Consider the following 26,613-nt stretch of genomic DNA (forward strand, 5'->3'; position numbering starts at 1 on the left):
TTATGTGTCTCTGTGATTGGCCAGAATTAGAACAGACCTCCTCCCCCGACCCAGAGAAGAGTGGCCGAAAAAATGTGATTTTCTCATTTCCTTGCTTATACATGCTTCACACATGCAGTAAAGTGCACCGCAAATGCTGCTGATACACAACAAAGTGTGTGCGAATGTGGTTCAATATTAGTCACAAGGTGAGAGCTATTTTTGGAAGCGTTCATTTATTTTTCCTCTCCCGTGTTATGACTGCAGTAATAATTCTTCACCAGAGGATGTCACTGGTTGGAGATTCTCCAATTTTTCACTGTACCCTGAAGATAAAATGTGAGCGATTTCATCTGAAAACCTTCTCGTGCGAGCTCTAATTTAAACAGCGGTGAATAATGCAGGAGGAAAGGTACGGAAGCCGTGAAATAAGCTGCGACACACATTTTTGGGTTAGAATTATATTCTTTTAAAACAATTTTGAATTTAATCTGAAAAAGTAGAGCACCAAACAATAAATTCCTCATAGCATAAAAGAGGCACTCCGTCCTGACTAGCCAGATTTGATGCAAATAGCTAAACAACAGATTGGCTACTGAGGTTGTTTTTTCCCTCCTCGAAAAAATCTTAGCTTAGAGGTAAAATGATTTGTCCTCTGTGTGTTTTACAGGATTTCCATAGACATGAGAGGCACAATGCAGTTCAGTATATATGAATACACAATTTAAAAAAAAACACAAAACACAATCTGAATACATAATGTATGCTAAAGCAAATAAAAGGCTTCACTTTCCCTTCACATTTTATGAGCTATGTGCACAACAAATGAAAATACACAACCGTGAAATCAAAGCTACATACACCTTCAGAAAGGAAAACACAAAATTAAAGCAGTGCACCTATAAATCTTTTATGTAAACATGAGTGAACAAAGTGTTGTTGTGTTTTTAAATTTCGAAGTCTCAAAAACGGATAATCACTTAAAGATGTGAGTACATTTTTTTTTAAAAAGATGAGACACGCTGTGTTAGCAATCAGCCTCATTAAACCTCTGCCATTACATCAGCTGCAGACATTTTACCTCTTAAAGAGATATAAACAATCCACATAAAAAGTTTTCAGAATTCAACACTGCAAAAATAGTTTAAATCATAAAAATACACATATATATATATACAGAGAAGAAGTAATGCATTTGGTGAATGATTACTTACATTGTGAGCTGAAGCACAGTAATAGTCATGCTTATAACGTCATTACTTATATTGATTCATCCAGTTACACTTGAAATGCAAGAAAATGTACTATTGACTGATCATTGTAGCCCCTTGGATTTGTGTGCAACGTGTTTTACACAATGAGAAAAGAAAAAAAACAACTGGAATGTGTCAAAAATCACAAGAGAACAAACTGTGTTTTACTCCCCCATTTCCTCCACTGACCGAGGCAGTTAAAACATCAAAGGTAAAAGGATGAAAGTGCATCTTTAAAACTCATAAAATGCTCATGGTCATCTGTATAAGCAAGAAAAAAAACTGTAGAGACGACATGAGATCAAAAGCAATGCCAGCGTAGCTCACTGCATAACTGCATCACTGCTGCATAAGTACAGATATACCATATAAATAGTAGTCAAATATTTACCAGTATCAATAAGTGCTTACGTTCTAATATATAAATACATCTTACAGTATTCATAATTACATAATTACCTCCTCTATTGTTGTGCAATAGCAAATCCCATGCATTTTTACCAAGATAAAAACCACAACATTAAGAAAATTTGCAACATAGGAAACTTTTTTTTGTTTCTTTTAAGCTTGTTTCACATAAATAAAGCCGACGGGGCGAGAAAGAAAAAGCTGTCCTCTGAGCAAAATAAAGAGTACCTCGACTGCTTTCCGTAGTTCTCGCTCTGATAAAGAAATGAAGAAACGCAAAATAAAGGCACAGACCCTCGCTGCTTGATCAGAAGCACCAAACTGCACAAGAAGCGTCTACTTAAAATTTGGTCAGACTGTTTCATAATACACATACTTTTCCCCTTATAAATAGTCTTTATTTACTGCACTACTGCATCACACCTTGATATGATTACATAAACAACAGTCTATTTTCAAAGTACACACAGTAAAATACACTGTTTGTATGTATCTAAGAAGGAGTATATGTTAAGGACATTTGTACAGAATTCATAAATATAATTTATGTGCAATTGTACGCAAACTACTATGTCAGACAAAGGCATATTAGCAGAATATCTTTCCGTATTGCACCTGAACCCATTAACGCAAAAAACACCCTGCTGCTCGTCCAAGTTTTCCAAAAAGCCTCTGAAGAGAAGAGCTCATCAGATGCGGTGGCCTTCTTCTTCACTGAAAAGATATGACCTCCACTCATATTATCCACTTAAGAAGATGTCTCGGGTATGTGCAAGACCAGAGGAAGTGTTATTATATTGCCTCTAATGGGATAAAGATGAGGTCATGTGCCTAAAGGGCAGAAGGTGACAAGGTCGCAGGTGTAGCAGGGAGGTGTCTTTTCCTTGATCAACCCGAGAAAACAGACAATGACGGTTCTAATGAGGGTCTTCTGTGGTAATCTTCAGTGAGGCGATGGCTTTCAAGCAGGTCTGTACATTCTCCTCTTGTCCGCTGTCTCCGACTTCGGGGTCGAGGCTTTTCTCCTGAGCGGCCTCGTGGCAGGACAGCTGGCCGTGGCCTCTGATGTCCTCTCCTTCTGTCTCAGGACTGAGGACAGATCCCTCCCTGCTGCTGCAACATTGGCCTTCGCTGCTTTGGGGGCTTGGCGCCACAGAGGGGCTGACATCAGTGCTGGAGGAAGGCGGGGAGTGTAATATCTGGAGCCCGCCAACAGGAACAACGGGGAGCAAACTGTGGGCCTGCTGCTGGGAGTGAAGAGGGAGGTGGCTGAGGATGTTCTGATGATGAGAACTGGCAGCACCAGGCAGACTGGAAGCCAAGCTGCTCCTTTGGTCCTGGAACGACACATTGGCAGAATTAGCGGCAATTTCAGCATCGCCAAGATAATTTCTCATGTGAAAATATCTTAGTTAGAAATCATGAAGTAATGTGAATGTTGAAAAATGAAAGCACTCAGAGAAGAAAAAACTTCTCTGCCAACAGAATATTCTACTACTTGTTCTTTCAGTGCAAGAAAAAGAAAATGTATGTGTGCTTTTCTTTTAACTAGTGAAACACAAATAGCTAATTCCATGCTGAAATATACACTGGTTGCTAGGGAAAAATGTGTAATCTTTTTGAGTCTTGGTGAGTGGTTGCTGGCTGTCGCTAGGTGAAAACAGTCGCAAAAAAGGTGATGCACCAAAAACCTCCCTCCACTAGCAGATTGCTTTGGCAAAAGTTTGTATTTACAGTTTGAGTCACATTCTTCGCTGCTTCACTGCTTCTTGACAAGTTTTTTGAGAGTTTTGCACCTAAGTTGTCATCTTCCATGCTAATTATGCACAACCTGCTAACGCTAAAAGCAATCACAAGAAAGTTTGTGGCATAGCATCATAAGTTTCACACTAGCAACTGCCAGCAACCAGTCGCCAACCATTTGTGGGGTACACAGTTTTCTGAGGCAACTGGTCATTACCATTGGGTAATTGACTACCCTCTTGGCCTGGTTGAATCAGACTTTTGTAATCAACTTAAAAGCAACTGCCAGCAACGTTCAGCAACAGTTGGGGGATAGCCTGTGTGACTAGGGCATTAGGGGAGAATAGTCTTCACTATTGGTAACAAATGCTAAAGATCAGGGTGCGCTAACTGTAGCAAGTGTCTAATCTGCTGAAACACTAGTATCGACCATACAATGCCAGGTCATGATAGCACAACATTAGCTAGACAACAGTTGTGCTTTACAAGCTAAGTATTTACTGACTTGAAAATGACTAAATTAAGGCAAAAAAAAAAAAACTGTCCCAAAAGAAAAAATGGCGATGGACTCGACACGCCACCTGCTAGCAAGAGTTAGCATGCTTGTTTGCTAAGCTATAATTTTAAACATAGTTACCATTTTAACTGTGCCTAGATTAATATCTTATGTTGTTTGAGTTAGATACACTAGTAGACAAGAATATAACATTTCTGAAAAATTTTTTAAATACAGTGTATGAAAATATTTTTGTTTTTACACCACACACGGTCCATCTACATGTACCCAGATTCATCAAAATTTAACAAAATAATTTTTAGATGCTGTTCTATACACTTGAACAGATTAACAATAAGTCCTTAAAAGCTCTTTGTTTGTGTTACACTTGAACTGGCTGCAGAACACGCTGTGCTACTTACCATCTCCATTTCAAAGGCTCCTTGGTACTGAGCCATCTCCATCTTTGCTTGGTGTCTGGTTTTGTCACCGCTGCCTTTATGTTGGTGTGAACCTCTGCGTGGTGAAACGGCTCTTAACACAACCCTCTGCCTGCCTCTGACTGAGGATTCCCGCTTTCCAGCAAGCTCTATGCCGGGAGACATGGGCCGTTCAATTGAGACCGGGGAGGGATGCTGGATGGGTGTGAAGCTAGGTGAACTGGGCCTCAATGAAGAGGTATCCCATCTGGGAGAGGAGCGACCACGTGGCGAAAGCTCCCTCCTTGGGGACGGGTAACGTAAACGTGAAGGGGAGGGCTCCCTGATGGGAGACTCCCAGCCAGGAGAGAGTAGACAAGATGAATAAGGGTCAAAAAGGAAGCTGCTGTGATCTGGAGACAGCATGGTCAGAGAGTCTTCATCCACGGATTTCTCTCTCTGGTCGTTTGCAAGAACAGGACGATGATCCAAGCTCGTACGTCTGCCGGAGGGTTGCTGACTGACATCAACTCCGGGCAGAGATGTGAGGGAGCAGCCGTGGATGGCAGCAGTGGCTGTAACTGACAGAGAGGTAACTCCACACGGCTGAGGACTCGTGCTTCTTGAATGTAACTTCGGAGTGGAATCACCCTCGTATTCATCGTCCTCATCGTCATCTTCATCGATTTCATCAGCTTCTTCATCCATGCCGTCGGAGTCCTCGGCGTCTGAGAACTGATGTTTGGTCGTCGCAGCCACCTCTGTCTTGGACTTTTGTTGCATGTCGTCCACTTGAAATGAGAAACACATTAGTTTATCTGGATTTGTTGCAGTGACAGCTGGGCATATCTACAACACTTACATACATCCCAGTCTTACCATGTTCCTGTATCTCTGTCTCATCCATCGTCACTGACACTCCCAGTTCAAGACACTTCTTCATGTGCGCTTTTGACTTCATGTGTTTAGTTAGGTTTCCTGCAGAAATAAGGCAAATTTGTTGAAATTAAACACAACAGAAACTGAACTTTCGTACATTTCAGATGCTTAAAAAAAAAGTTAATCTAACAGCTTTTTTTTATCACTGCTACAGCTACGATAACTCACTACTCTGTAAGAAAAAAAATGCTTACCTTTAGTTTTAAAAGCAAAGTTGCAAACCCTGCAGATATACGGCCGCACATCCGTATGGGTCCTGATATGTTTTTTCAGCATGCTTGGCTTCTTACAGCGAATACCACACTCCTCACATATGTATTTACCCCGGCCTCGACCTCTAACATATACATAGTCTTCATTGGATTTGTACCTGAAAGAGAGAGATTCATTTCTAATAAAGAAATGCAAAAAAAGCACAGTCGTAAACTGCAAAAAGAGCGTGGGCCAACAGATACTTCACATACTAGCACTCTAATATATCCGCTGCATATGCAGTCAGCAGAAGTGACGAGTGTAATGGTAAATAATATCTCGACTGACCCTCCTTCAAAGATCTTAATTCGTGTTGGCATAGTCTGGGTTGTGGCAGCCTCCCTCTCTTTCCACTCTTCCTTGGCAGTTTTCACTCTGCAGCTGATGTCTTTCACCTTCTTCCCGTAGGTGACGTCCACCTCTTTGGGCTCCGGTTTCCTCTGCAGCTGAATCAGATGAACAAACATTGTGTTAACATCCTTTTTAAGTGGACACCATATCGACAGTGCAACGCGATCCCACCAATATTGTATGTCACACATGGCATTGCACAGCATGTTTTGCAAACATGAACTATGCCACTGCTGGGGAAAATCCCAGCACAGGTAACTCTGATCTTAATGTTAAATTTATGCTTTTTATCCACTGAGCACAGTGGAGAAAAGTACCAAGATTTGGACTTAATAATGACCTTAATATAATTATAATATCTGGTATTTTTATCTTCAAGACATATTTTTTAAAATCAAGACCATTTGGTGATTCATAGTTAAATATCATTATCAGCACCAAGCAAATGCTCGTTCCAGGATCTTTCCAAGGAAACCTTCTGTCAGTTGATTAAAGTGTGCAGTTTGCCAAATTCTGGGTATTAAGGTCCTTAAAACTTTCTGCATTTTAAACAGTTATCTTCTCATAATTATTTCTGATTATATCAGTGATTACTGATATAAGAGGTACAATAAATAAGGCTTTAATTCAATATCTCAACAGGTGTTTAAAACACCAGTACGCCTTTGATAGAAAAGACAGGATTATTTTCTTACCTGTTCCATGGTCTGCCTCCACAGGATGAGTGATGAGACCAGTTTCCCAGTACCAGGCTGGCACATGGCAGCCATGGTGTATATAACCTTGTCTCCCCTCTGTCTGGACTGCAGCAAAGCCAGAGCAGAGTTGGTGCTCACTTCAAGAGGGTTCGGGTTATGGGAACTCACACGCCAGGTGGCGTACACAGATGAGAAAGGGGCGGTGCTGTGAGAGCAGCTCGGCGTGGTGTAATTGAGATAACACCAGCTCACACCTGTCGTCGTGCGAAGACTTGGAAACTGAGATAACAGTCCTGAATGCTCAGAGTCTGACATCAGGATGTCTTGACTGGTTACCAGCTGTGCCACTATATCCATCTGCACTCGTTTCTCCGTGCCAGCTTCTTTCACTTCACTGACTGATATCATGGCGTAAGGAGGCGAGCTTGCATCCAGGGAGCTGCTTTCCATAACTGACTCCGCGCCGTGGTCCGTGGCCTCGGCCTCTTTTTGCTGAAGTGTGATAAATTTACTCCTGCGTGAGTCATTCTGAGCATGAAGTGTTGGTGCACCCTGCATCCCTGACCTGTGCCCCTTCTCTTCACTCAAATTACATTTTCCCAACTCCACCGCACTCAGTTCCTCTACAATCTGCCCAAACATTCTCTCCTCTTTCACACGTTTTTGCTGCTTGACCTCCATGAATAGGTCCAGGCTGCTGGCAGGGGATAGCATCCGTTTGTTTGCGCCACCACTGGAGGCATTAGTGGTTGAGATAGTTCTGGAGGTCAGAGAGAGAGGGATGCCTGTCTTGAGCTTGGCTGAGGACAAATCAAGGGCCTCAACATTGAGGGTGTGTGTTGTAGGTGGTTTTGTATGAGCCGATATGTTATGAGAATCGAGATTCCCAGAAATTCTTGAAATCTGACTCTGAAGGGTGGACGTAGTGGAGCTAACACTGTCATAGTGATTGTCAAAAATCTGTGACACTGAGGTGTATGTGATACTACCGTAGGATGGAACATGAGTCTGAATTCTTACGGGAACCATCAGGCTCGGATGTGCAAGCTGAGGAAATGTACTCCCAGCTGAGAATATTGGCAAAGTCTGCGGCAGGATAGTGGCGGCAGTGAATGAAGGGGAGATGCTGCTGAGATACTGTGGAAACACTTGTGATGTTACTTCACTATCCATATTCAGTGACTCCTGTCGCACTAAGTTTCCCCTCCTTCTCTCCTTCACAGAGTTTATGTCCACGTGTCTAACTTTGGATGTTGGAGAAAGACTGCCATAGTCAAATGATATGCTGCGCAACTCTGGGAACTCCTTGCGCAAGTTACACGGCGCCTGCTCTGAGGAGGAGCGTCTCATTTCATGTTGTTGACGCTGGTTGAGCACTGAGAGGGAGTGCCCACTCCCTGGCACAGCTAACAACTCTAATGGTTTGCCAAATTCATCCTGCCTGGCGGGAGAGACTGACTTCAAGCTCTCTTCCCTGTCAAACGATAAGGTGGAGCTGTAAGATAAGTTGCTGTCTTGACTGGGGCTGCGGGACAGGCTAGTGCAGGCCGACTCAAAGCTAGATTCACCAGAGGAGTGCTCAATATCAGCTAAGCGTAGCCTTTTTTTCTTTGGAGGGAGTTTTTCTGGAGGGAATTGTGCTAAAGTTTCACTCCTTTGAGGCCACTGAAACTCCTCCACGTGCTTCTCTGGCTCCTTCACCTGCACCTCAGGAACTTTTTCTGGACTATCAGGCTCTACTGTGACTCTAATTTCTGGGACTTGTATGTTAGACTGCCGCACGAGCTTGGGACCTAATTGAACCGACGCCCTTAATCTACTGTCACTTCGCTCCATCTCATATGATTCAGAGGCCTCCATAGCTTGATATTTGTAAGATTCTGAATGTTCAGAGTAAGGCCTGTTTATTGAGTTTGTGTGCTGGATAACTGAAATTACATTCCCTAAGTTTTTTCGAGCAGACACTTCAGGGCACACCGATATGTCCATGTCACACCTGTCCATCTGTGAATGGCCTTTCTGTAAAGCCATAATGCCCAGTGCGCCTTGTTTTACATCATAGTCCTTGCTTGAATCAAACATCTCCTCACACGGTTCATGATGGCCTTCATATTGACCCGACAAATCCTCCTCTTCCCTTTTTTCCTTCCGACGCTTGCGCGTTGCCAGTTCCATCGCATGCCTCTGATGGCTCATACTAGGCACCACAGAAGGGTAGCTTTCCATTTCCAGTCCTGAGGGTGAAATGCCACTCTCACTAATCTTTCCATGACTGTCAGTGTCAGTATGGCCATCTTGTGCGGATAGTTCGAAAGCGGCTTGCCGCCTGAGTCTCCTCATGCCGCCGGTGCTTGTTCTTTCATCAAACGAGTGACTGCCTCTGAGTGCTTGAGGCATAGTCAGACAGACTGCTGAGGATGTTGGCATTGAGTTGCTTCTAATCAGAGGCCCCACATCAGAGCTAGCATCTAATAGGGGTTCTTTTACCTCTTCCCTTGTGAACGATTTTGTGTTTATTTTGATTGACTCAACTGTGTCTTTTTCTTGCGTGAAAACACGGGAGACGCCTTTCTCTGAGCGTTTGCTGGTATATTCACTCGTGTCTGTGCTACAAACCGCAAAAGCTGTAGCCTGCTTAGGGCTTGGCCGATAACACTTTCCAAACATAATTTCTTGGTAGGACTTTGCGTTAGTGTTCGGAGGGCCAGTCTGGTGCTCAGCACTCTCAGAGCGAGAGAAGTACCCGGAGTCCGTGCTGCCCTTGCTAGACTGACTTGGGAGGGACAGATTGTGGTCAGAGTCACTGCTTCTTTTTTCAGACAGCCGGAGTGCCAGCCTCTGTTTGATTGTGCAAGATTGAATTGCACGACTAGCCTCGGCAGCAGCAGAAGGTGCATTGATTTCTTGGTGTTGGGATGAACCATCCTGAGCTGACATTGACGTGGCTCCCTTTTTCTGAGCAATGAGATTTAGTACTTTTACAGCAGTGTTATCTGATCCCTCCATTGGAGAGTCCAGCAGCAGCAGCGGGTCATTAAGAGTGTCCTCGTCCGTGTCTGTGCTTTGCTCAGCATCAGAGAATAGCTCTCCTTCCCCTTCAAAAGACCCTTGGTCTGTATTGGCATTGTACGAACCGAGTTCTGAGAATGGCACCGTTCCAGCTTTGACTGAGTGAGCATGAGACTTTCTGTGTTTGTACAAATTACTCTTGGTTTTGAAGGAGAACCCACAGGGAACACATGGGTAGGGTCGTTCCCCTGTGTGCGAGCGAATATGTTTCTTAAGCACGCTGGGTTTGGCACATGCCCTTCCGCAGTAATCGCAAACATACTTCCCAGGCTTTTGTGGTTTCTGTTCCACCTTGCACACCGTTTCTGTAAGTGGATCCATCCCTGAATTTGAACATTGTTGTTGGACTTCAGGTGAGCTGGGGGACTTCCTGTGAGATGTGGGTGCTGGGGACTGTGTAGAAGCTTTCTGTCTGCCACTAGAAAACTGCTTTGTGGACTGTAGTGGGTATGAGGATACCTCATAATCTGGATGGCTTGTGGACTGAGCTTGAGGGTGCTGATCTTCTAATTGCAGTGATTTCCCTGAGTCAGACATTTCTTTGAAACCACATGTATCTTTGCTCTGAGCTTCTTCTAGTTTTTGGTGCCACCCTTTGGCTTCCAATTCGACTGGTGGTCTCCGCCTACTCTGTGCAACCTCCGATGAGCATTTTTTCTGTGCAGCGTTTCTGTCCTGACCCTCAGTGGAGCTTTTTACCCCTGCAGTAGTTTCAAGTGACTCCATGAATCCAGTGTCACTTCCTTTGCGATCGATTTTCAAGGACAATAACTGTTATGTAACTTTAGTAATATTAACATACATGTGAATTGCAGGGAAGGGTCATCTGAAAGAAATAAGAAAGAGTCGTTAGGATGCAATAACATGAACTAGGACCACATAAATATGCACGAAGATTATCGTGACAAAATAAATGAGGCAGGAAAGTCTGTGTGTGTGTGTGTCTGCGCTTGAAATTGAGAGCTATTCAAGGCTGTTTCCCAAAAGTCCTCCTAATAAAACTGGAGTATAAAATTCATAATGAGCTCCATCACAGCAGGAATGGAAAAGCTGGGTCTCTTTACCAAGGTAAACCCTGGCACCTAATTTTCTGAAGCTCTGTGAATGTGCATATGAAGAGGTATTTAACTCTTTGCACCTTGAAAGCCTACTAGGAGTAACCCTCGAAGGTCCCTTCAGACCTGAGTGGTTTCTGTCATATTTCAGGCCTCCTTATGGAACAAAATCACTGGGTGAGTGAAAGTGGTCTCTGCCCATGTATCTACCAAACCACATATTTACTATTATATACTGAAGTGTCAAAACTGATCATTAAGGGCACAGGTGAGGTTGTCAAATGATGTCCTCATGGGGAAACAAGCCAGTACCGTAATGTGGAATGTCACTTTTATTCAAACATTTGTGCACCGGGTCACCATCACCCCATCCCGAGTTAGAGGTAGTGTTCAGCTTTTGATCAAATTTGAATCTTTTTGGAAAAATTTAAAAAATAACTGCAATGTATTAAAATTAATCTGAAAGGTAACATGATCTAGTTTGTAAAAATTAATCGATTTGTATGGCTCATAACACAAAGCTACATTGTATAGGTTGCCACTGGGTGTTACAACAGGTCAAAGGGAATTAATAAATTCAGTTTTAAACTCACTTGTTCAGCCGTGGTCGACATTATTGGCAATTATGGGAATAAAAACTAGACTGAACCGAAGAACAGAAGACAAGACTGTTATTGGAAGTAAGCATTTTTTGAAGTCTGGTATGTGTGCTGAAGCATGCCAGTCGATAGTCTTAAATCAATGGCAATGAAGTGTAATGAGTCCGCCCGCACCTTTAAAGCCTTTTATCTAAATCCAGTATCATTTCATATCACCTCCAGTGGGATTCAAGGCTTCCAACCTATCTGAGTCACTAGTGTCCGTCTCCACAGTGAGCCGCACAGGACCACACTCTTCACTGTAGGTAAACATGCAGGACTCAAGTGAGAAACATCATGATGCCTGTGGCTGAAGTGAACTGGTTACACTTTCACTTCATACCATGGGGATGGATGGCCATCTGAGGGCACGTCAGTTTCATCTTCTCAGTATCAAATGCTGTGTCCTCCCTAACGACGTTATGTAATTTTATCTGGTACAAACCCTCTGAGTTCCCTTTAATTAGGACATTCTTCGACTCTCACTCTCTTTCTCTCACTCCCTTTCTTTCTTTGTTAGCACACCACCACGCTGCTCAAGCATAAAAACCAGAGGATATGAATCCAAGGTGACTCTTGAGATGCCGAGAGACGCTCGAAAGCAGCGGTAAAGATGATAATCTACCTTTTGTGTTCTTATCCAAATGCCCATTCCCCTCTTTGAGCTCATCTTTGGGGTCTCTGCTGTCAGACAGATTTGAACGCTTCCTCCACATACAGGAAAAATAATGAAGGCATATGAAGGATGGTGAGGAGGGGAGGAGGTGGAGGGGCAGCTTTGGATTGGAATGATCCACGTTTCAACGGGGAGGTTTAGAGAGGTAAACTAAGCTGGAGGGTGCCTGGGGGTAACAAAAATTCAGAGGCCTGGTAGGGAGCTCCCTTTCAAGGTCGATCTGACCTCATTGCTTAGTTTCCATCCTCTGTGAGCCACCAGAGGAGGGAAGAGGGGAATATAGGTGCAGAGTGACAATGAGATAAGACCCTCAGAAACAATGCATACCTTTGAACTGAGCACGACAGGGAGGAAACAGAGCCATCACATTCAGAGTCTCATTGACAAGTCTCTGAGCGCATTCAGACTTTTCCAAAAAAAGAGTGGGCCAGCGCACCTTTGAAAGCCAAATTCCTCTCACTCCTGGCAACAAGCGCTAACCTAAACGAAAATATGTGACACAGCAGCAATGACGTGCAACAACAGGAGGCAGGTGGGTGGCAGTAGGTGTGCTTCGGGATGACTGTGGGCTGACTGTGGTACAGTATGTCCGCATGGATGGAGAAACGTCTCTGTGGAGACATTTATCTGAACCGCACATTCGCTGGGCACATCCCTTCACACACAAGGGAGCACGGTGAGCTACGGGAGAGCATCGTTATGCCGCTGCATTACATCATTAGGGGCTAAGTTGGCCATTAAAGGGAACGGGGCTTGAAGTCTCACGCTGACAACAAATCCATAAATATCATAAGGAGACGGTTGGCTTTAAAGTCCTCTACGACAGCATGCAGAATGAACCAGCAGCTCTCTCACTGTGATCGGAGTGACACACAGCACACACACAGCAGCTGGCATTCACATATCAAATATAATCCTCATACAAACCTGACATTTGAATAGTCCCCTGTCCCATATCGGCAGTCACATGTGACATTCCTCATACTGCACAGTCCGTCTCTCCATTCTCCTCATGTCCGGGTGGCGAAATATGAAAGAAACGAGCGAGGTAAAAGTCCCATCAGTCGCGAAGCTGCTGGCCGACTGGATGTACATTAGAAGATCTATTGATGCGAGCTAGTCACCAGAGAAAATACCCAAGCGTGACGTGCGGACCCAGGCACAAAAATAGCAAAGGGGCCCAGAGAGGGATACACAACAGCCCACGTTTAAGGGCGCTTTTCCTCTCCCTCTCCCTCTCGTCTCTCCGTGCGCTTCGCACACTCCGCACACAAAGTGGGGAGCGAGGCTGTCATGATCCAAAGAGCTAAAGCATCACCCATCCCTCACAGCTCAAATTCATTCAGGTACACATATTCATTAACTATTATTATCTATGTAAAATGCGTCGGACAGTCGGTAGGAAGAAATGCAAAAGCGCTCGGCTGAAAGACTCTAATCATATGGTGCAGCGAGCTCTGAATGTACATCTCCTACAGCGTGATCCTATTCAGCGTGTGCATACGGAGAGGAACTCAATGAATGTGGCTGGCTGCGAGGCTGCTGCAAAAATTAGACATGTTCTCTGAATTCTGAGACACCCACAAGCCCCGTTCAGAGCCAGTTCTTCCCGTCACGACAGGATTTGCTTTGTGAATGGAGAGAGTCGTGATGAGGGGTGTCATTAACGCGGCAAAAAAGGAAAAAAAACTAGGACAATACTGCAGATTATGTGCAGCTGCGAACCTCATCTTGTGAATCACATGTGCGAGTTTAGTTGGTGCCATTTGGAGCCTTTGCATTAATGCATCAACTCTGCAGTGAATCTTAAAGACTTCCTCTGAGCAAGATTCAGTAAGAATTAGTGTCTCTTGGGCTGCATTGTTATAGTCTGAGCTTTAATTTTGCAAAACAAGAGAAGAAAGACTAATTGCTTAATTCTATTAACGTAGCAGTTACAACTACAGTTTAATGTATTTACTGTTTGCATGTAACCCTGTTACACATAAGCCTGTTGCTTATAATTAAATAATTGCCTGTGATGTTTCCTGATCAGGTTAGTCCACAAATTCCTGTAAACAAAGGGTTAAAGATTTGAAAATGACTCCAGTATTGGCATATAATGTTACTAGTCACCTTTTACATCCTTTTTTGCCTTATTGTTAGATAACAAAATGTGGCACATTGTACCCAGGTAACTACTGCTGTGTTACTTTGTACTTTCTCGTCTATTTTTAACATGTCTGATTGACTTTTGGAATCAAAATCATACATGAATATAGATTAAAACAGTGTCCTTTAAAACACATGACAAACATTTGAATTCGACTTGAATTTTACTGTGAAATTACCTTTGCATAGAGGCCGAACCATCTGATAAAATGTGTCATAACATTCGTTTGAAGCTGCAGGTTTTGCCATCAAGCACATCAAACGAGGTCTTTCCGTGCTTTTGAACTGATTTATGATCACCCCGCCTCAGCCATTTGTGTGAAAAATTTGGCCTTTCGACACAATATAATTTACAGAACTTCAGATACTACACCCCGCTTTGACCCACCTCCTCCTCCTCGTCCTCCTCGGTTTCACTCTTTGCTCTTGGGTGAGAACAACTGGAGGCTTCTATGAATAGGAGTCCTTGGCTTTGGGCTTGCACCAGCTGTGCTTGCTGTGGCTAAGACATGTTTCACAGAGGTCCTCCCCTTGATGCAAAGCTTACACAACAGAGCAATTTATGTAATGACTCGCTGTTGAATTTCACCTCACAGTTCAAAATCTTATCCAAATGGCAAGCATTTTATTTCTCTGCAAAAACTGTAATGTCACAGAGCATTTCCTTCAGAAAAGCAGCAACTCGCTGTGCGCTAGAAAAGCAGTGAATGCAGAGTCTGTGTATTGACAGAGTCCCTCCACAGTATGGAATTGCAGAGAGCTATTATTAGATATAGTCTCTAACAAGCCAAAGATGAAGTTGAAGCTAACTAACTGCAGTGCAGCTGAGATCCATTATGCTGTATTCAGTATCTACAGGAGCGGCACTAAAATGGCTGATACTCAATGTGCAGTGAAGGTCAAGTCGTGAGCCTCTATAAATATAATGGTCTGTCCCTCAGGATGTTCCACACACTGCTTGGCATTTCCACTATCTAAAGCTACGCCGTGGCTCTACTGACCAGCTCAAATCTGCCACAAATCTGCATGTGATTGAATGCCACACATGCACCTGACTACTAGCGGGCCTTTAATTATATTAGTCCTAAATTAGAAGGGCAGGGAGGGGGGTTTATGAATGGAAGGAATGAGGTTTTCCTCTTGGCTCACTGTAGTGGCAGTCATATGGCAGCCTGAGATAAGGGGGGGGGGGGGGGGGGACTGAACCCAGCAGGTTGAACAAACACAACAACATTAAACTAAAAACCTTCTCACAGAAGCCATTCAGAAAACTTCAACCGATTCACTTTTTTCATCGGCCGTCGACCGCTCCTTTGTCCGTCTCTTCAAGTCAGCCTCTCGAGCAGGCATGCTTATGCCATTATCACAGCAGTACCTGAAAATAATCTAACATGATTGTGTGTTTCCATGGCAACCATGCCAACGTCTGTAACAGTTTCCCAGTTCCTGTCTACATATATAATTACTGCCTGCAGATTACAGAAGCAAGACTGCAGAAATGAGCCGGCAGTGTGTCGACCGCACAGCGAATCACGCAGTTTTCTGTGCTGATTGATAATAAAATGTACACGCAGTCCCAGTGAACATGAAAAATAATAGTTTGAGAAACGGCAAAGATTTGGCTTTGTTGAAGTCTTGCCTTTACTTCAAAGTAATATGCAAATTCATTGCTGCCGGAAATGGAAAACAAGTGGGAGAAAGTCAAGATGGCAAAGTACAGTAACACGTCTGTTTTCAGTTAACTGAGTGTCATTATTCAGTATTACAAGAAAAGTCCTTTTAATGTCTCTGACACCACTAACAACAAATAAGTCACATAAACCTAATGTACTATGCTCAAGTCAGTGCTCTACATCATTTTATTGCTGCTTTGCCTGGGATCATTGTTGAGTTTTTAGGACATGTGGCCTCACACTGGACTCCAGAATCCTTTGGGAGGAATTCAAGATCCACTAAATGACCACACAGTCTCAGAACCTGGGCTGCAAAACAAGCTCAAATCATCTCCTGTCACCACCATTTGTGCTTATATATTGTGTTTGATTTTCTCCAAACATGGCACTATGTGCATGCATTACAGCCAAACATCTCCACTTTGGTCTTGTATTTCCAAAGAAAACTGTTCAGGAGGTCTTGTGGTTTGTTCGTATCCAGTGTTGCAATCCTAAGGTGTGCTGCTTTGTTCTTTTTAGAGAGTAGAGGCTTTTTCTAACTGTGATGGCCTTTAACATGCTAACTGAGGCCTGTGGACTCTTTCTTTGTCACACTACTGTATAGGCAAATAAACTCTACAATATGCAGTCAAACAGAACAAATACATCATTTTAAACAAGTAAGTTCTGTTCCAACTGACCAAACCGAGAAAATAATCTGCACTGCAGTCCTGCCTTTAAATGTCTAAGTTAATTTTTTTGACATCTCAACATTTTTGCTACAAACTTTAAAGGTTTAAAGCCCGGGTTCTCCCAGAATGCAGAATATGTGTATTTCACTATTATTGAGCGTCTATCTGTGCACGCGTTTTGCATCCTTACATCTCTGTTTGTTGTGTTTAGGTGATCAGCTGCGATGTGCGCGTACCAGGCTGGGGATAGCCTGCTGAAATTAGGGTATGTGTGTGGGGTGGGGGGGTTGCACAGACGTGAGAAGAACCCCTTGCAAACCCCCCATCAGCACGTCATGGAACATTTGCAGAACAGGAACCTCCCACCTTAAAGGCGTGCAACAGAGAGCAGACACAACAGTGAGATCTGCCCTGCACCGGACTCTCTATCTCAGTTGACAAATACTCCTGCAGCTGCTGTGGTTTCAGTGCAGAAAAAGAGCAAAGACCAGCTTTGAAAGAAATTCTGCAGAGGCTTACCGGTCAGTGTGCAACATGAAAATAACTTCACCGCTGCTGCATTTTTCAGAGCCAGAAGAGGATGTGTTGTTTTCCCAGTTCATCTGTGCACAGCGGGGGTGCATAGATCTGTTTTGCACCGTCAGACTGCTTAAAATGTCCCAGGCGGCTAGGGCGTTACCCATGTTGACACAAGGGGGCGCCAAAGGGAGGCAACAAATGAGAACAAGTCAGTGTAATAAAGGTTGATTTTATTGAAACATTTATTAAAAATGAATCAAACCGATCAGTGCAACAGGCTTATCAAACTTCCCACAAAGCACATCTCAAAGAAAAGGTGCAATTCACAGTGTTTAATGTCACTGCTCCCAAAATTACAGAAAGTGGCCTGGGTTTCTGGGTGAGAAACTAAAGGAAAACCACGGTGTTCTGTGTAAAAATGTCAAGTAGGCCCAGCTGAAACTCTATCAAGATAGCAAGAAAAAAAAAGGCGTTACAAGTGAAAAGGGATTCATTAGGAACAATATTGGCATTTACAGATAGGGAAAAGTTTACTAAATGGAATTGGAAACTGTGGTCAACACCGCACATTTGTTGACTCTGATGCTTGTGCATTAGTGCGATTTGTACGGCATAAACAGAGGAGGAACTCTTCCTCGGGCTACTGAGGATGTCAGTGCAGGGCATCGTCTCACCCCGCAGCAACAATCGGTCAGCAATTACATGAAGAGGGATGTTACACTAGAGCTGCAGGGCATAGCCCCAGTATTACAAAGATGATTGCACATTTCAGAGCAAGGGGTGTTTCGAGACAATCTGTGGCAAGCTCTGAAAACTGCTGTTCACAAACGCTGTCCATCTAATCTGACCGAGCTGGAGCTGTTTGCAAATAAGAATGGGCAAGGATTTCAGTCTCTAGATGTGCAAAGCTGGTAGAGACATACCCTAAAAGACTGGCAGCTGGAATTGCAGCAAAAAGTGGTTCTACAAAGTATTGACTCAGGGGGCTGAATAATTACGCACACCCCACTTTGCAGTTATTTATTTGTAAAAAATGTTTGGAATCATGTATGATTTTCGTTCCACTTCTCACGTGTGCACCACTTTGTATTAATCTTTCACGTGGAATTTCAATAAAATTGATTCATGTTTGTGGCTGTAATGTGACAAAATGTGGAAAAGTTCAAGGGGGCCGAATACTTTTGCAAGCCACTGTATAATCCTTCCTTTCTGCTCCATCAGTTCCTCTTCAAGTGATGTGATTTTCCTTTAAGTGGCACCAGTCAGCTTCAGTGTCCAGGCCCACTGGCATGGCATCTGGCTAAAGGAGAGCTGGGGCAGGTAAACCTGCAGCCCACTGGGCTTTACAGGCTCCCACTTCAGAGGGCCATAACCAAGAAGCACCACCTTTTTTGTTAAACAAAAGGAAGTTATGAATAAAGTTCAGATCTCACACAAGGTTCTGCATTTTATTGCCATGTACACTAATATCAGTTTAAATATAAGAAGCTGGCATCGCAACATTATTAGGTATTGAGTCAGTCTTACCTGAGTTTGCCCAGTAACCACTGGCTCATTCAGAATCACTGATCCATTATTTGGCCACTTGAGTAAGATGGAAAATATGTTTTTTTCCTGGGGTCTGAACGTGTACCTGTTGAAGATCAGACCCATTAATTACCTCTGATTTTATCAATCTATATATTTTTTTTCTATAACTTTCTATAGATAAATATCAATGTAGCCTTATAAAAAAAAAAAAAAAAAGTTGTGGACCCACCACAGATCTGGAGTGAGGCTGTCATTCTGAGCTCGCCATGCTGTCGTGTTATAGATGGCCTCCCCATTGACCTTCAGCCACTGACCAATCTGCCTCAGACGCTCCTCAAAGATCGGAGCGATTCTTCCATCGTGTGTGGGGCCGATATTCATCAGCAGGTTTCCTCCACAGGACACAGTCTCCACCAGTGTCTGAAACACACACACACGGACACACATTAAAGTGGACATGACTGGAAATTATTACAAGCGATTTTTGACACATAAACATGAACAAACAAAGCCACAAGAAGGGCTCCAGATCAGCGTTTGACCCTCGAGCCAAACGAACTTCAATCTAACGTGACTGCTCCCTTGTCTGGGTCTGGAGGCGTGTTTTAAAGTAAAACAAGGGGGGACTCCTAACATTTTAACCACAGAATGGCATCACTGCTCAGCTGGCTCACCTTGGCTTGCAGAGCGACCCTCAGGCTATAGTTTCTAACTTAATTCTCTAGTGCCGCTGACTCAGGTTGAACTCCCATATATTTATCTCTATCCCATTTTCTTTCCTCTTTAATGACACTCACTCATGTGATGATATTTTGTCATTCTTCTTGTTGATTTTTTTTATTGATTTTACTGTTTTAATTATTTTATCTTTTTGTAAATTACACAGACAAGTCTTGCATTTTTGCATCTTTTTAACTTGTTGATTTAACTCTCGTGGGTTTACATTTTTAAGTGTAGTCATGGTATGTTTTTTGTAAGTGATGGCTGCTAGTAACAAAATGCCTAAAGATACAATTTAAAATTGCAGAGTCGTAGGAAATGTGTTGAAAAGAGTAAAGAAGCATTAGGTAAATTTCCCAATGACTCATTTAATCACAGTGAATCTGTTTTAGTTTAGAGGCAAATACGATTTTCAGCTCTCACCGACACAAGCTGATCGACGGTGAGGTAATCGCTGAGAGGAGCGTTACGTCTGTAACCCCAGGACTTTTTGTCAATGGTCATGCAGTTTTCCCATTTGTGCTTGAGCAGGTGTCCTGGCTGGTAGCGATCAGAACAGGTGTAATATCCACCGTGTGTGCAGATGGAGCCATAGCCCCACCGATCATTCGTCACCACCGTGTCACGTACTGGACTGTTGAGAAGATTTCAGTCAGCTCAGTTTTTATATCCATGATGGGAAAAAAGCTAAAAATAATGCACATTTTGCAAGTTTACCTGTCATTATAGAGCCAAGCTAAGAAACCAGTGCTGTTCCAGTACTTGTCAGGCGCGTCTCCATCTCCATCAGACCACAGCACCTCTGGTTTGTACTTGACAACAAGCTCGTAAAGCTCAGGCAGAGTTTTACTGGTAGGAAAGTAGTTTGTAGTGAAGACATTGGCAGCGTCCAGCTCAAAGAGTGGGTTAAACCATTCGAAGAGGGAGTGATACAACCCTACACGAATGTCCCCGTTATTGCGAAGAGCTGTCACCACTTCATCCACCAGGTCTCTCTTTGGTCCAATATCCACCGCATTCCAGTTCCAGGAGTTCTTTGAGCCCCAGAGTGTGAAACCTGAGAAATACACCAACAAAACAGAACATCTCTTGTGTGGTTGAAGGACAGTCATACATCGCTGACACCAATACTGACATCAGACTACTTCTTCAGAAAAAAAAAAGAACACTGTAGCTGGCATATATAAACACAGCGATGCACAAAAATGTGGTGTACCTTCATGGTGTTTTGTGGTCAGAACGATGTACTTTGCTCCCGATGAGGCGAAGATGTCGGTCCATTCTTTGGCATCAAAGAACTCAGCAGTGAACAGCGGTGCAAAGTCCTGATACTTGAAGTCTGGAGGATAATTCCTCTGCATGAAGTCCACATATGGCTTTTGCTTTTGGTTTTGCCAGTACCACCTGTGTAACAAATAAAATGTAAAATGTGTCATCACTGTAAAAACTTGTAAAACTGTAAAACTTTTAAGCTGTACTGCCACTGTTGCCATGATGTAAAATATATGGGATCTCCGACAGGATAGATGGTGGGTTCCTGGATAAGTCCGAAGTCGGAATTTCCAATGAATGAGTTGTTCCCTAGATTTCACAGACCCTCTTGCCCTCACTGATTGTCTGCAAAAGTTTAAATGATCTGGTAATGTCAAAAGAAGAACTCACCAGAACCATTCGCTGCCAAAGCTCGGGACAGAAAAGACACCCCAGTGTATGAAGATGCCGAACTTTGCCTGGTCATACCATTCTGGCAGCGGTCTGGAGTCGATGGACTTCCAGTTGGGTTCGTATTTGGCATTATTGGCCCCGATCTGCAGGATCAATAAAAGCAAAGGAAAGACTGCTAAAGCTCCCATTTCAGTGTCGCACACAGATCCGACTTCACTCTTTAGACGTCATATGACTGTGAGTAAAGTTGCGGAACTGACACTGGCAGGAGAAAAACAAACAAGGAAGTGAAAACGGCTGGTTTAACCTGAAGAACCAGGTGCGTTTGATTTCTCTCCGTTTACTTCCCGCCATAGTTCAACCAATAATTTCTAAGAGAGCACCGCCCTCTCGAGCTGCGCAGTGTCATCGATCTCGCGCACTGACGAGCCCACACGTGCACATGCGCAGTCGGATTTTATTGGAGGAAGCGGGTTTGTTTTGATTTTGAGGGCTAAACAACGTCCACATGCACGGCTACGTTGACTGCCACTGTCACATCTCTGCGGGGGATTTTGACAAGGTATTAACGCTTGTTTACGGACTGAAAATTAATTTTTTATCTTTAGCAACCTTAATTTAACCTTTCCACGTTTTTTTGGCCAGGATGTAGAAGAGGTGATCGAAAATTCAAAAAAGGTGAGATCCTCGTGAGTAAAAGCTGTAAGTTAGTCAGATATTTGTTGTTTTAAAGATAATTTCTGGTTGTTTTTACTCTTGTCCAGGCTGGCTTGTTGGCGTTATTAGCTGTGGCCGAGCATTCAAGGGAATTTGAGAAGATTATAGAGTTGTCACAGAGGTACCCAGCACTGTTTAAATGATGATGTATCTGTACTGTGTAGGTCGCGGTTTTGTAATTTCCTGCTGTAATTTTCTCCAGGTTTCCAGGTTTCATTTTCCCCTGCTTAGGAGTTCACCCTGTTCAAGAAGTATCCCCCGAGCAGCAGAGGGGTGCTTGCCTTCAGGTAGGATTGCTGCAGTTTAAAATCTTTTTCCACCCATGCTGTTAACATAAGCTAGTGGTGTCACAACTACCTCCGGAAAACAGAAATCTCCTTGGATTTGAGAATTTATAGTGCATCATATCATAGAAACGACACCAGTGAAGGTTACGAATGACCTTCTCATGGCCTCTGAGAGTGGACCCAGTCCTTGTGCTTGTCCTGGTACTCAGTGCAGCATTCAGTACCACTGATCGAAACATTTTACTTCAGAGATAAGAATACAGCTGTGGTCATTAAAGGAAATACACTGCCCAAGTTTAAATTGTATCTGTTTGTTCATGTAAACAGGGAGTCTTTACACGCAAACGTTAGTCATGGAGTTCCACAGAGTTCTGTGCTGGGACCAATACTTTTTACATTGTAAATGCTTCGCTTAGGCAGTTATATTAAAAAACGCTGCATGCTTTTTCATTATTTTGTAGCTGATACCCTGCTATATTTATCTATGAAGCCAGATGACAAAAATTAATTAGTTAAACTACAGGAATGATTTCAAGACATAAAGGCCTGAATGAGCTCTAATATCCTGCTTCTAAATTCAGATAAAACTGAGGTTATTATATTCAGCTGTAAAAATCAGAGAAACATGGGGTCTAACCAAATTCCTGGTATGGATAGAATTACTTTGGCCTCCAGTAGCACTACGAGGAATCTTGAAGTGCCTTACAAATATGTAAGATTGTTTCCTTTTATCTGTGTAGTGTCTAAAAGTAGGAACATCCTGTCTCAGAGTGATGCTGAAAAAATAGTTCATGACTTTATTACTGCAAGGGTGAACTATTGTAAGTTATTATCAGGCTGTTCTTGAACTTCCCTGAAAAGCCTTCATTTGATACAAAACACTGCAGCAAGAGTACTAATGGGGGATGAGAAAGATGGCTCATATTTCTTTATTCACCAGAAGGCCACAAACACAACAGCCAGCTGATCCGAACAGCCATGTAGAGCGTAAACAAGTATTGTTGTATTGTGGCTTTATGAAAATATAACATCCATCTAGCCACCCATCTTCATTTGCTTATCAAATTGAGGGTCACGATGTGCTGGACTGTATTCCAGCTATTTTAGGGTGAAAGGGATGGATGGGGTACACTCTGACAGGTCACCAGTGTGTCTCATTATTAGTGTTTCAGTCTGATCTTAAAAAAATCAATTGTGGTACTCAGTGGTGGAAAAAAACAGCAGCGCTTCTTTCCTGAAATAGTGTGGATGATTCATTCTTTCTGCAATTTTGCAGTAAAATGGTAAATGGCCTGTATTTGTATAGCGCTTTACTAGTCCCTAATCCACCCATTCACACACACACTGGTGATGGCAAGCTACATTGTAGCCACAGCCACCCTGGGGCGCACTGACAGAGGCGAGGCTGCCAGACACTGGCACCACCGGGCCCTCTGACAGTTAATTTTCCTGTGTTTCTCTTCCTCCACCACAGCTGTAGTTTTCTCAGAAAACAGTAAAAACATTGTAATTTTGACTGCTTGTAAATTTAAAAAAATTGGATGAGTTATTTCTGGTTTATGCAGTTAGATTCAGGAGTGTGTTCTGTGTGTTTTGCAGGATCTGGATGCTGCTTTGCCTATCATAGAGAAATACAAAGACCAACTTGTTGCCATTGGGGAGGTAAAGATTGAGCATCTTTGATTCACCTTCGTTGGTTTTCTTTATTAACTACAATGATATTACAGCTTGTTTGCCGTTGTAGGTTGGTTTGGATTTTACACCCCGATATGTCAGAAGCGACACCGATAAGGAGAATCAAAGGCTGGTCCTGATTCGTCAAGCACAGATAGCCAAGGAGCTGGACCTCCCGCTGTGAGTCTTGAGATATTTATTATTAAGGCTATTCTCTGAAATTCATGTGGTACATTTATTAGCATTTTTTTAAGCAAAGACTAATTAAGAGCTTTCCTTGGAGGTGTAGCAATATATACAGTACAAATATTAATGTGTATTGTTTTTGGGTTGGGGTTTTTTTTTGTTTTGTTTTTAATAGAAGAAGAGTCTTTCAGCCACTCCCTTATTCAGAAGGGGTCTGCACAGTAGATAGCTTTGCATATTTGATTTGGTAGATATTAATGCCAGATTCCCTTCGCAACACAACCCTAAAGGGATCTGTGTCACCTCTTGGTATCAAACCAGGGACGATCCATACATTCGGCAAATGTGTAAACTACAATTAAAGTGTAAAAACCTAAATAAGACAGAGAAGAACTCCATAAGAAAACAAACATTTACATTTGCAGAAATTAAAGCGATCAAAATCTAAGGTTTATGAGACAATGACCGACACAGTATATTACAGAATCCTTCTATAATACATTGTGTTTGTTTATTTGTTTTCTTTTTTTTTTGGCTTTAGAAATGTTCATTCAAGGTCTGCAGGAAGACCCACCATTCAGCTCCTGAAGGAGCAAGGTGAACACCTAAGTTTATTCTGTCTGTTTGCATGTGAGTGAACAGTTTTCTTGAGTGTATGAGAAATAAACTGCAGTTCCTCTGTATTGCCACTAGGTGTCAGAAAAGTCCTTCTTCATGCTTTTGATGGGAAACCGTCTGTTGCTATGGAGGGAGTGAAGGCCGGCTATTTCTTTTCTATCCCTCCATCCATAATAAGGAGTGAGCAGGTACAGCCGAGCATGCAGTCAGCTTATCTGTCATTCGTGTGTAAACAGACCAAACTAGTTTATTTAATTGACACAGGTAACAGTTGTATGTGAGTATTTACACTCCCCACACAGCACTGGCATGTTGACTTTGTTTTCATTGGTTGACTTTATCACATTGAGCATTAATGATTTATGGTGATCTGTGTGTGTATTTTCCACTAAGAAGCAGAAACTTGTGAAACAGCTGCCGTTAGAGAACATCTGTCTAGAAACTGATTCTCCAGCTCTCGGCCCAGAAAAACAGGTTGAGTATTTAAAAATGTCTTATATTATCTTTGTTTGGGAGGAGTAATTTAATATTTTCTTTATGTATTACAAAGAAAATTGTATAATAAATGTTCTAGTTTCTAGATAAGATAGATACGATACCTTTATTAGTCCCACAAGGGGAAATTTCATGAAATTTCCCCTTAATTACAACTAGTTTGTTTTAATTAATATAGTTGATAATATGATAACTATAAGAATCGATACAACAATTGTCCCTTGTCCTGACTGCAGGTGAGAAATGAGCCAAAAAACATTTGTGTCTCTGCCGAGTACATCAGTAAGATCAAAGGGGTGTCGCTGGAGAAGGTGATGGAGGTGACGACACAAAACGCTCTCCAACTCTTTCCGAAGCTGAAGGCTGCCATCAGACCTTGACGGAGAGCACAAAGAATGTTTTATCTATCAAAAAATGCCTTGAAGGATTTGCCAAGGAAAAATTATATATATGATGGAAACAAAATGCCCTACGGTGTAAAAAGCAAAACAAAAACATGAGAAAATAAAGACAAGTTTACAAACTCGCATCCAAGTTGTGCTTTTTTTGTGCATTTGACACATCTGAAATTCCTGCCACTGACATCCTGCATGCCAGTTTTATATCCTAGCGTAAGCAGAGCAGTAGCAGTTATTTCCTTGATGACTTTTTCAAATTAAAAGGCAATTCATTGTAACTTCATGACAGCTGATGCTACCACACTCTGATGGCAAACTTCACAGCTGCATGGGGGTAGTGTTGCCTTCACGTGCACCTCATAATTTTCTGCATTTTCACTTTTGAGCTCTGAAGTTGCTTTTTTTTTAAAACCAATTATGAAACTAAATTTCATTCTTGGTTTTGTTTTTTTTTTACAAAAGAACAAATTGAACTCAGTGGTCAGTTTACACTAGTGGTACACTAAGCTAGTTTAATACCACAAGACTGTAATCAATTCTGCTTTCAGACTAAATAATAGAATTATGTCTGCTGCTTTTGTGTTTGCACATCTTAGATTTAGAAAATCAGTGAATTGATTTGATTTGTTTGAGTTGTGAGATAGATAAGATTCAGCTGAGTTGTACTGACATGCCATCTGGAGAAACTAGTTCAGGGCCATCTCTAGCAGATTAGACCTCTGTAATGGACTTTTGTCCAGTCTTTTAAGACAGTGATAAAAAAAGCTTCAACTTATCCAGAACGCAGCTGCTAGAGTCTTAAAGACTAAAAGAGCTGAATGTAATCCAGCCAAGCAGTTCTCAGATTACTGCACAGGTTCATTTTGTCTGCCAGAGAATACATTCTAAAAATATTATTGCTTATTCATAAACTTTTACCCACAGTATATTGTAGATATGCTGATCTCAGACTGGCAGATTCTGAGTTACTCTAAAATGAAACTGAATACCTTTTAAGTAAAGTTTCTTTACCTTCTATCAAACTTTAAGAAAACATTGCATTGCATCATGATTAAATGATATAAAAAAACATCCCTTTTGTCTATGTAGATATTAGAGGCATTTCCAGATTTTTTTTTAAAAAGGGGGCGTGGTCACGGGGGACCACGAAGTGCAGAGGCAGATGTGCATTGTGTTCCCCTGTGTTCTGAAATACAATTTCAGGCTCATGTGCATATCATGTGTCCTATCACAGATTTTTTTGGGTAAAAAGTGGTGTTGGACAAGAATTTCGAGACACTTATTTTGGGAAAGTAGAAAAGGCATTTATACCTTTTCTACTTAAGCAGCTTAA

The 26,613-nt window shown here is 42.4% G+C and overlaps 3 protein-coding genes across 6 annotated transcripts; 1 reads left to right on the plus strand and 2 right to left on the minus strand.

The window, feature by feature from the left end:
- Window positions 1-424: 424 nt before the first annotated feature.
- On the minus strand, window positions 425-17,009 carry hivep2b (HIVEP zinc finger 2b). Of its 3 annotated transcripts, none has more exons than XM_085257100.1 (7): window positions 16,991-17,009; window positions 6,536-10,433; window positions 5,778-5,935; window positions 5,432-5,607; window positions 5,178-5,276; window positions 4,302-5,089; window positions 425-2,977 (listed from the first exon to the last, which is right to left on the minus strand). In XM_085257100.1, the coding sequence occupies exons 2-7, from the start codon at window positions 10,331-10,333 to the stop codon at window positions 2,558-2,560; spliced, it is 5,439 nt and encodes a 1,812-aa protein (XP_085113226.1). In that variant the 5' UTR covers window positions 10,334-10,433; window positions 16,991-17,009; the 3' UTR covers window positions 425-2,557. The 3 variants fall into 3 exon arrangements, with proteins under 3 accessions (XP_085113226.1, XP_085113224.1, XP_085113225.1); XM_085257098.1 differs by lacking the exon at window positions 16,991-17,009 and adding an exon at window positions 12,904-13,448; XM_085257099.1 differs by lacking the exon at window positions 16,991-17,009 and adding an exon at window positions 11,926-12,870.
- Window positions 17,010-17,199: 190 nt separating this feature from the next.
- On the minus strand, window positions 17,200-21,200 carry fuca2 (alpha-L-fucosidase 2). The gene is made up of 7 exons (XM_085257819.1): window positions 20,903-21,200; window positions 20,457-20,644; window positions 19,958-20,297; window positions 19,664-19,874; window positions 18,750-18,940; window positions 18,518-18,623; window positions 17,200-18,376 (listed from the first exon to the last, which is right to left on the minus strand). The coding sequence occupies exons 1-7, from the start codon at window positions 21,091-21,093 to the stop codon at window positions 18,239-18,241; spliced, it is 1,365 nt and encodes a 454-aa protein (XP_085113945.1). The 5' UTR covers window positions 21,094-21,200; the 3' UTR covers window positions 17,200-18,238.
- Window positions 21,201-21,352: 152 nt separating this feature from the next.
- On the plus strand, window positions 21,353-25,377 carry LOC146552110 (putative deoxyribonuclease TATDN3). Of its 2 annotated transcripts, none has more exons than XM_085257075.1 (10): window positions 21,353-21,467; window positions 21,551-21,583; window positions 21,670-21,743; window positions 21,825-21,909; window positions 23,509-23,571; window positions 23,654-23,763; window positions 24,311-24,366; window positions 24,463-24,575; window positions 24,781-24,861; window positions 25,119-25,377. In XM_085257075.1, the coding sequence occupies exons 1-10, from the start codon at window positions 21,414-21,416 to the stop codon at window positions 25,260-25,262; spliced, it is 813 nt and encodes a 270-aa protein (XP_085113201.1). In that variant the 5' UTR covers window positions 21,353-21,413; the 3' UTR covers window positions 25,263-25,377. The 2 variants fall into 2 exon arrangements, with proteins under 2 accessions (XP_085113201.1, XP_085113202.1); XM_085257076.1 differs by having other exon boundaries at window positions 24,784-24,861.
- The last annotated feature ends 1,236 nt before the right edge of the window (window positions 25,378-26,613 follow it).

The sequence above is a fragment of the Mchenga conophoros genome, linkage group LG19 (genome assembly GCF_057382185.1).
Source record: "Mchenga conophoros isolate Kocher_MC1m ecotype Shallow Benthic linkage group LG19, M_conophoros_male_GT1.1, whole genome shotgun sequence".
Classification (NCBI taxonomy): Eukaryota; Metazoa; Chordata; class Actinopteri; order Cichliformes; family Cichlidae; genus Mchenga; species Mchenga conophoros.

Excerpts from the sequence above, each read along its gene's own strand:
- hivep2b (XM_085257100.1), bottom strand. The coding sequence starts at position 10,333 with ATGGAGTCACTTGAAACTACTGCAGGGGTAAAAAGCTCCACTGAGGGT. Across the intron at positions 5,277-5,431 it reads CTTTGCTTTTAAAACTAAAG|GAAACCTAACTAAACACATG; the intron begins GTAAGCATTTTT and ends TTATTTCTGCAG. Across the intron at positions 5,090-5,177 it reads GACAGAGATACAGGAACATG|TGGACGACATGCAACAAAAG; the intron begins GTAAGACTGGGA and ends TCTCATTTCAAG.
- fuca2 (XM_085257819.1), bottom strand. The coding sequence starts at position 21,093 with ATGGGAGCTTTAGCAGTCTTTCCTTTGCTTTTATTGATCCTGCAGATC. Across the intron at positions 20,298-20,456 it reads GACCACAAAACACCATGAAG|GTTTCACACTCTGGGGCTCA; the intron begins GTACACCACATT and ends TGTATTTCTCAG. Across the intron at positions 18,624-18,749 it reads AGCCTCACTCCAGATCTGTG|GTACACGTTCAGACCCCAGG; the intron begins GTGGGTCCACAA and ends GATCTTCAACAG.
- LOC146552110 (XM_085257075.1), top strand. The coding sequence starts at position 21,414 with ATGCACGGCTACGTTGACTGCCACTGTCACATCTCTGCGGGGGATTTT. Across the intron at positions 21,584-21,669 it reads TGATCGAAAATTCAAAAAAG|GCTGGCTTGTTGGCGTTATT; the intron begins GTGAGATCCTCG and ends ACTCTTGTCCAG. Across the intron at positions 24,862-25,118 it reads CTCTCGGCCCAGAAAAACAG|GTGAGAAATGAGCCAAAAAA; the intron begins GTTGAGTATTTA and ends TCCTGACTGCAG.